Source organism: Scleropages formosus, chromosome 14, assembly GCF_900964775.1.
Source record: "Scleropages formosus chromosome 14, fSclFor1.1, whole genome shotgun sequence".
NCBI lineage: Eukaryota > Metazoa > Chordata > Actinopteri > Osteoglossiformes > Osteoglossidae > Scleropages > Scleropages formosus.
Genome location: NC_041819.1, coordinates 11,266,091 through 11,274,724, shown reverse-complemented (window position 1 = coordinate 11,274,724; position 8,634 = coordinate 11,266,091). Strand labels below are relative to the sequence as shown.

At 41.6% G+C, this 8,634-nt stretch overlaps 2 protein-coding genes across 3 annotated transcripts; one reads left to right on the top strand and one right to left on the bottom strand.

The window, feature by feature from the left end:
• The first annotated feature begins 2,239 nt into the window (after positions 1-2,239).
• On the top strand, positions 2,240-4,660 carry mrpl30 (mitochondrial ribosomal protein L30). Its single transcript, XM_018729184.2, has 5 exons — positions 2,240-2,461; positions 3,098-3,175; positions 3,777-3,923; positions 4,228-4,301; positions 4,407-4,660. The coding sequence occupies exons 1-5, from the start codon at positions 2,408-2,410 to the stop codon at positions 4,537-4,539; spliced, it is 486 nt and encodes a 161-aa protein (XP_018584700.1). The 5' UTR covers positions 2,240-2,407; the 3' UTR covers positions 4,540-4,660.
• Positions 4,661-4,680: 20 nt separating this feature from the next.
• On the bottom strand, positions 4,681-7,834 carry LOC108920434 (thioredoxin domain-containing protein 9-like). 2 transcript variants are annotated; one of them, XM_018729183.2, is made up of 5 exons: positions 7,734-7,834; positions 6,784-6,992; positions 6,300-6,418; positions 5,959-6,213; positions 4,681-5,604 (listed from the first exon to the last, which is right to left on the bottom strand). In XM_018729183.2, the coding sequence occupies exons 2-5, from the start codon at positions 6,964-6,966 to the stop codon at positions 5,484-5,486; spliced, it is 678 nt and encodes a 225-aa protein (XP_018584699.1). In that variant the 5' UTR covers positions 6,967-6,992; positions 7,734-7,834; the 3' UTR covers positions 4,681-5,483. The 2 variants fall into 2 exon arrangements, with proteins under 2 accessions (XP_018584699.1, XP_018584698.1); XM_018729182.2 differs by having other exon boundaries at positions 4,682-5,604; positions 6,784-6,995; positions 7,734-7,833.
• Positions 7,835-8,634: the final 800 nt, after the last annotated feature.

Here is an 8,634-nt window from a genome sequence, read left to right as displayed (position 1 = left end):
CGTACGGGACAAGCGGTTCAGAAAGTGTGTGTGTGCGCTTTCAGTTTTGACTTACATAATACTCACACCACAGGATGATATCAAACAACATGGATGATGGATATTGACCCCTTGCTCTTTCCAAGTAAAATATGTAAATTATGGAATGTCATTAAGTTTCTATACCATTTCACATGATTTGTCAATATTTTTTAGTTGTCAGTTGTTGCAAAGAGCGGACTGGAGACCCGGGTGTGGACCCAATTGTGGGATTGTTTATTGCAAAGATACAAGGAGCAAAGCAATGCTCGTAGTCAGGGACAAGCATGGTTAAATCTGAGGTGCAAACGGGTTCGAGAGGAGAATCCGAAGATGTGGTGGATGAAGCTAAGCAAGGTCCGATGGCATAGAAGACAAGAATAGGGACAAGGAGACGGGTAAGGAAGGAGATACAGGGAGAAGGACAGGTAAGGCGCTGTGGAAGTGCTGTGATGGCAGGAGGGACCAACCAACCAATGTCTACAACCATATGTCCCTTAGCAGGGCCAAAGGGGGAGGGGCACACCATGAACGGGAGGTGCCACCGCAAGGCATCCCAAGCAGAGCTACAACCCCAGATCCGCCACACCGCAGGCACCGGGTGAACTCAACACGCCGCCGCGCTGCATCCAGGGAGGGATGGTTGTCTCAAAGAGATTCTGCAGCCAGGGAGCAGTGGACTGGTGCTCTTTATACCTGGCTGTATTGATCGTGACAGTTGTGCTGTGGGTGTGGGCGTGACAGTCAGTGGTTGTGGCTTTTTGGGCCTTAGAGCTACAAAAATCAAGCAGTGATCATTTTTGCAGATGTGCTGTCTGTAAGTATAAATGGATCGTTACATACGTGACAAAAACTGAACAGCTCAGTCTTTGGCAGTTTCTCAGCACTGTGGGTAGGTGTTTAGTTCACATGTGGATATTTCTGTTTTCAGATAGCAGGCCACTGTTCATCACACATATCTGTCAATATTAGTCAGTACATTGTTTTAGTGGATCATTCTGGTACCACATTTTCTCCTCAGTCTGAATTATTACAGTTATTACCTATTTTAACAGAACTCTATGTAGTGTTATCAGTCCACAGACCTTATTCATCAAGGTGACTTACACTGCTAGATACAGTACTTAATGGGTCACTCATCATCCATACATCAGTGGAACAAACACACACGCGCACCTTTGGGTGGAAACCGGAGCACCCGCAGGAAACATGTAAGCTGCACACAGACTGAGCGGGGATCGAACCCACGTCCGCTCGCACCACCCAGGCGATGTGCGACAGCAGCGCTACTCGCTGTTCCACCGTGCCGCATATTAGTAGCATTCCTCGTGATAAATAATTATTTTCGTTGATACCAGCATACAAAACCGAGTAACGGATTATATCGTCTCTAAAAAACTGGAAAATGATCTGTGCGTTTACATAAAGCTACGTTTACGATCAACGCAAAACGCCTTTATTGGCCCATTCACTTTTGAAATGACAGACGATGGGATTGTGCTTCAATAGAGGGACACACTAATAGCGCCATCTACTGGAGCCGCCGGGAAGACGTCCTGTGTTTTTTTTTTTTTCCTTTATTCCTTCAATCCACAGAGTACAGCAGTAATTCAAAGTGCTAAAGCGAACAAAACAAAACAAATGTAAGTACCGTAATCAAACCTCCTATAGCAGACGTGGATCTTTGCAAGGGTCCAGCTGTAACCACTACGCCACCTGCTGCCCCAGAAATCTGATCGTGCTGAATTTTTTTTTTCTTTTTTTGCACATTCAAAAAAGTCTAAGGGTAGTCAATATTTTTACGTATAAAACTATCCACTTGCTTTATGAGTTGATAAAATGAAATTAAATTCCTTTGAATCACTGCCTACTCAGTATGTTTCTTATTTTTTTCTTCTCGCTTCTCTCGTCTCGCAGTATTTTTTTTTTTAAATTTCTGCAGGAAACAATACGTAAAAATCGAAAAAGATCACGTATTTCATTGGCGTGTACATTTCTCATGAAACCCATTTCGTCGTGGGTGACATTTTTTTTTCGTTTAATGGAGAAATTAAGTTTTAGAAGACTGAAGATTTTAAATAATGAGGTGGTGAAAAGTAAATGAATCGTTGGCTCGCGCCTAACGGCACTCGGGCTTTTCCGCGCAGCTCGTTGCTCGGGGATGTGGCTTAAGTGCAAACTGCCGCCGTAGGAACTGTGTATCTGGGAACCTTTCTCATGCGGCACTTTGCAGATCGGAACCTGAAACGGGTGGGACCGCTGAGCGGTGTCCTGGCGGCCTGGTCGGTGGTGACGGTTCGGTGTGTTACTTCGTTCTTTCAGCGCTGTCCGGTGTAGCGGTTCAGGTTGCGCGTGTTTTCCACTGACTGTGTGTATCCGCGGTGCGCCCATGGCGGGGTTCTGCCGACTGGCTGTCAGACCCACCAGCAGCAGTGCGTTCACGGTGAGTGAGTGAGGTCAACCACGGACAACCGACAAGTTGTTGCATTGCAAGCGCAACTGCTGCTGGTGCTGCTGTTGGGCTCTGTCTCATTCATAAGTACGAGCCTTATTATCGGTCTGTCTGTCTCTGTTCCTGTCCTTTTTTCGTCAGCTTCTCTCTTTCTGGTACTGCATCGTGCAAAACATCAGCTAAATGAAATGTTACATGATGATAATATAAATCATGTAAATGGGGACAGCTGGTAGTGTACTAGTTAGTTAGAGCTACTCACTGCCTTTGAACCCAAACTAAGTCAAAGCAAAGGTTGCAGGTTTGATTCCCACCTCTGGCTGCTGTACTCTTGAAAGGTACTTATCCTAAATTGCTCCAGTAAAAATGCCCTGCTGTGTAAATGGGTAAATAATTGTCAATACCTTAACATGTAAGATAACTGTAAATGCTTCTACTTTCTCTGAAACAAGTAGAGAAGTGGGTCTGATTGAAATAGATTTGAGGTCCATCTTCCATTCAGCTTTTTGGTGTGGCTCTTTACATTCTGCTACAAAAAGCACTGAATCCCTGTCTACATTATTATTCACCGATTGCTGCACACATGCAGGATTTCTGATGCAAGTAATTGTTTTTATTTCTCTTCAGAATTTAGCAGACGGCACACTATCACAATGGACAGTTTCCTTGCGCACCAAATTCACCAAATCGCGCATTCCAAAAGAGGTAAGCAAGTAAAATATTGAGAGCAACATGTGACTTACTGGTTGGGGCTGTTGCCTTTTAATCTGAATGTACTGGGTTCAAATCCCCCTCCTTCTGCTGCTCACTGATCATGCATGGTGCAGTGCCAGTCAGAATTCTGAGTACATTTAGGCAAACTGGGCAATGCATTTATGGGAGGAGTTGGACGGTAGAGTGAGTCGATTTGCTTTCACAAGTGTCCTGCATCTCTGGTTTTGCTGCAGAAGATCTGGGAAGACATGGCAGCTCACTTCATACTCAGACTTGTTAACAAATGCCTCCTGAGAACAGACTAGTTTCCAAAAAGTGTACTCATATCTTTTTCCTGGTTCTGTAGATGCCTTGAAGTGATACGGTAAAAACACCCTGCTGAAAAATACAGTTCTTTGTAAAGTGAATTTTGACATATAATTCAGGTTGGATAAAGGTGTCAGCTAAATATTAACGAGAAACGCTACATGTTAACTCTTTAAAAAGTGTATATAAGAGGTCAGTATTTCAGTTCTTCTAGGACAAGATACTGTGTATGTCCTAAATAAGGAAAGTTTGACTTGATTCAAGGCATTTTGCTCTCCGCATACAGGTGTTTGAAGAGCGTGCAAAAGAGCATGAGAAGTACGGAGGAGACCCAGAGCAGCCACACATGCTGCACCTTGTCACACGTGTCAAGAGTACGAAGCGTCGCCCTTACTGGGAGAAAAAAATAGTGGAAGATTTTGGACTTCTTAAGGTGGTATTCTGCAAGCTTTATTCATACTCTTTATTCTACAATTTCTGTGCAAATATCTCACTCCTCTGTTCCTCTGCATTCACCCTAGTGGAAGTTGGTTACGGTAACTGGTTGATTGTTAGCTGGTATGTACAGAAAAGTGAAGCAACTGGCTCAATTTTTTTTCTTTTTTTTAAAACAAGCAAATCATCTTCCTTAGGGGATCTCTTGAAACTTCTGGGAGTGGTGGGCTGTCTGCTGTATTTGTATATGTAAAGATAATCCTTTTGAAACACAAATGTAGATTAACTTTTATTTCTTACAGGCTCATCAGCCATATGTGCACAAAAACATCCCATCTGTGAATAATAAGCTGAAAATTATAAAACATCTGGTGAAGTAAGTATTAAATTGGTATTTCTGGCTTATGGGTAGGCTTTACTCTTTATATGTTAATGTTTGTAGTGGATGTATTTATTAATATTACTTTGGTGGTTTGTCCAGGATTCAGCCATTGAAACTGCCACATGGGCTTCCTGAGGAAGAGGATGTGACTAACACCTTCTTGAAGAGCACTGGGGAGCTGGTGGTGAGACAGCGACTTAATCCACTGGAACCAAAGGATATTGAGTCATAGCTCATGACATCAGTTGTTTTGTAAAATAAACATTTTAAGCTCTAGCTGGAACTTAGCTGACAATGTAAATGTTGTCAAAAACCACTGCAATTGTTAATAAATATATTCATCTGAAGCTGAATTTAATCATTACTTTATTCAAAGGTAAATTCCAGTTTAGACTTGGGCGCTAGAAAAACCTCACTCTCCGAACAAAAAGTAAGAGACATACTCCTTATCTTTTATTTACTACTCAAACCCCCTTTACATTTTTTCCATTTTTCTGTTTTATGTTAAATATTGAGAAGTTCTATACAGCTTCTCAGTCTTAAACTTATTCAGTTGGGAGTTTGCCTTTAAGGCTCCAGCAAAGGCTGTACTTGGACTAGATGATTAAACATTTTAGATATCAATATTGTTCTTGGACTGAGTTCAGTATGATTAACAGTTTCATCATCCAGTCATGCTAATCTTGTTTTAAAAAAGTAACTTGGAACAAATTTCTCAAGTTTTTCAGCCAGATGGGCAAAGGGCTGTATTGGACAGTTAAATTTCACTGAATATACACAAGCATAAATTAAACAATTTATGCCCGTTAAACTGCAGAAATAAACTACTTCTGTATTGTATGATTTTCAAAGACTAGATGAGCATGACTTAGAATTCCAGTTAAGATTCATGATGTATAAACTTCCCTGAAGTGTTGACAGGTTGACAAAATTTGCATTATTTATGTATAATTGAAAAATTTGCATTTAGCCTCAAGGGGTACTGTTGCACACTATTCTTGGCATGATGTGCCACATTAAATTCTTAATTTATTCCTAAATAAGAGGAAAGGAAGATGCATACAATGACAATGCAAAAACATATAGCTGAATACACAAATGGTTTGTCAGCCATTTTGAATTAAGGGTCATGAAAAGTCCTGAGAAAAGGAGAGAATAAGGTACTAGCAAAGTTCTCTAATCATCATCTGCATCGGAGTCTGAATCATAGCCTTTTCCACGAATTGTCTTCTTGTCAATCTTGGTGAACTTTGAGCCTGATTTCTTCCCAACTGTGGGAGGTTCCAACAAGTTACCGCTGGAAAATGGAAGAAATACTATTAAAATCTGAAACAAACTTTATTAAAGGTGCATGTGATTCCCCCCAAAAAAAAAACCCCACACAACCACAACAATGGCAAAAAGCACTTTTTTGTAATGACTACAACCACTTGTCCCAAGCATGGTCACAGTAAGCTGGAGCCTACCCGGCCACGCAGGGCACAAGGCCGAAGTGTGGAGGGGACACCGCAAACCCCAGACCTGCCCCACAGCGGGCACAAGCCAAACCCACTGTGCCACCATGCCCCCCACAAAGGGGCTTTTTAGGGTGAACCCATACATCCTTAGTCTGATTTTAGCTACTGTATTTTTTCCCCCCCTTTTGAATTACCTGTAGTTAATGATGTCTGAACAGCCCAGTCGCCACTCCAACATCTCAGTAGAGAATTCATCTGTGTTACCAAGGTCTGTGAAGCCCACCACGTAATCCTTGGTCTTCCCATCTTTGACAAGCGCCATGGTGGGAATGACTTTGATGCGCAGTCGCTCTGTGAGAAATGGGGCCTTCTCCACATTGAGCTTAATGAACTTTGTCTCCAGATGCTTCTTTGCCAGTATAGCAAGGTGCTTGTCTAAAATTTTAGACCTGAATAGTTGAAAATGACAATTTAATGACAGCAGTACAGTAGGCCCAGGTGTAGAGGCAAATAATACATCAATGTAAGCACCTACCTGAAGGTAGAGTCTCTGTAGAAGTGGCAAATGACATTTTTGCTTTCTTTCACTTCACAAAAGAAATCCTTCTCACTGGGAATTTCTCTGTATTCACCATGTCCTTTTGAGAGCCATTCCTTCAGAAGCAGTTTGACATAATTCAATTGCATAAAATGTACCCAACTCAGACGGAATCACTACTGTTTGAAATACCCTGGCTGCCATAAATCACAACAATGTGAAATCATTACTGCAGATAAACAATGCAAGTATCACATGCTTCTCACATTTTAAACCTGTGGTACGTATATGTAAAAATAGAACAGAATGGGCAGATACAATATGCTTACATTTAAAGGTGTGTTTAATGTATTACAGTATGGGTAATGCCTATTCTTTAGTTTTTCTAAGGAAGCACACTCAGTTTTAGACTGTGGTCAGGTAAAGATGTAGACAAAGACTGTAAGAATGCTGGATGACTCCTAGCATACCACGACCTTACTTGCTTTTGCTTCTGAGCTTTCTTTAGGGCCTCCAGTCTTCTCTCTTTTAGTTTCTCCAGCTCCTCCTCATCCATTCTCTCCAGCTTCTCAAGCTCTGCGTCAAGCTGCTCCTCCACCGCGCATACCGTTTGGAGCACCTGCTGCTCCAGCACCTTGGTTATATCCATCGATTGACTCGCCATCGCCTCTCACCTCTTCCACTACAAACCTACTGGAAAATAGTGTAAATAGCATATACTAGTCACAATCTGAGCCAAAGAAAAAGGAGCAATGTCACATTATGGACAAAGCAAAATACCCGCCCCCATGCCATGGTTGCCACAGTCAAGTGAACAAATTAAATCATACAATTATTATGCCTGGGACTCTTGAAGTTGAACATTAAGAATATGTACAGAAATCTAGCGAGTAGCATAGCAAGAGTCTACTAATGATCATGAGACGACTAACATGGAACATCATGATCTACAAACCTGGCAAGAGTCTTAGTTCATCCCCTCATACTCCACTGACTGTGTGAGTATTACTGCTAATTTTTTGCTTCCCCTAAAGCTTGACAACAGTTCTCATTCGGCCACACACACACAAATACATCACACAGAACAAGTCATAGCAAGAAGATGCTCAGTACAACAGCAGCAGGTCCACACTCGACAACTGAGCCACAGAGATTATAAGTGTTGACTCGTTGCCATAGCAACAGCACATTAAGCTCATAACTCGTTTTTACTTAATCGTAATGGTAACCCGACTAATAAATAAACCACCAGGTTACCAGGCTTCATTGTTTTGTTCAATTTGTTGGCAGTAAGTTACCGATCGGCGATCGACACACCCACTCCCACTAGTACTACTACAGTTTTTTGTTTAGCCGCTAACTTGCATGATGTATATAGTAGTAAAAGCTTGAAATAACAATAGTGCTTCAATGAAGTATATAAGTACTCACCAAATCCGTGCAACAACACCGACAGCGCCCTAACAAAGACCACTGACACCGTTCAAACCCAGCAGCCCAGCGTTAAGAGCCCCCGCCACTACGTCACTTTTAAGCGACACTCCGACAGCTACGCACCACAATCTGAAAACGTTTCCTCGAGCCTGTATAGATGGAAAACCTTCCAAATAAAAATTTTTAAAATTATAAAATGTTATTAATGTGAAAATGTTGATTTCGGGAATTTTTTTTTAAGGTTTACATCCGGCGCAGCTTTCTTTGTGCTGGGCGCATGCGCAGATTGTCGGTGACCTTAGGTTTGTCTCGCGGGTTCTGTAGACTTGCAGCCTGATTGGAAACTGGGAGGAACAATGTCCGGGTTGTCAAAAGAGTTTACATAAATAAGTATGTTATGGTATTTTATGTTATCTTTAAGAATATCCAGACACTTGCCTACAACTTGTTACCATTTAGGAGTTGTGTCTTTCTCTTAGTTGGCACTTAACCCTGTTGCATTGTGCCAACTAAGAGAAAGACTCAAGAATGCTCAGTCAGTTGGTCAAGACTTAAATCAGAAGTCTTGAATCTCCTAACCCTACTATCACACCAAACCTCCATGGCACTAAATTCTTAAGACAGCAATCACTTTTAAACTAAAGTCAAATTGAAACCTCAGTCCTTAATTCTCTGTTGCTGACAGCAGTAGGAAACAGATATTTTCCTCAAATTAAAAAAAGAATAGTTTTAATGTTGAGCATTCAAATCTTGAAATGTCAAGGAATCCCAAACTGCATACCCTGGATTTGCAAAATGTAGTGTTTTAGGGGCCAGATGAAAGTGGACAGCTGACTGTTCTTGCTATTTCTGAATGACAAAATCATGTATTTCACACAGACTCTCCAACCCTTGCTGA

Coding starts and splice junctions, on each gene's coding strand:
- mrpl30 (XM_018729184.2), top strand. CDS start 2,408: ATGGCGGGGTTCTGCCGACTGGCTGTCAGACCCACCAGCAGCAGTGCG. Junction 2,462..3,097: donor CCAGCAGCAGTGCGTTCACG/GTGAGTGAGTGA, acceptor ATTTCTCTTCAG/AATTTAGCAGACGGCACACT. Junction 3,924..4,227: donor AAGATTTTGGACTTCTTAAG/GTGGTATTCTGC, acceptor TATTTCTTACAG/GCTCATCAGCCATATGTGCA.
- LOC108920434 (XM_018729183.2), bottom strand. CDS start 6,966: ATGGCGAGTCAATCGATGGATATAACCAAGGTGCTGGAGCAGCAGGTG. Junction 6,214..6,299: donor TACAGAGACTCTACCTTCAG/GTAGGTGCTTAC, acceptor TCAACTATTCAG/GTCTAAAATTTTAGACAAGC. Junction 5,605..5,958: donor TCAGACATCATTAACTACAG/GTAATTCAAAAG, acceptor TCCATTTTCCAG/CGGTAACTTGTTGGAACCTC.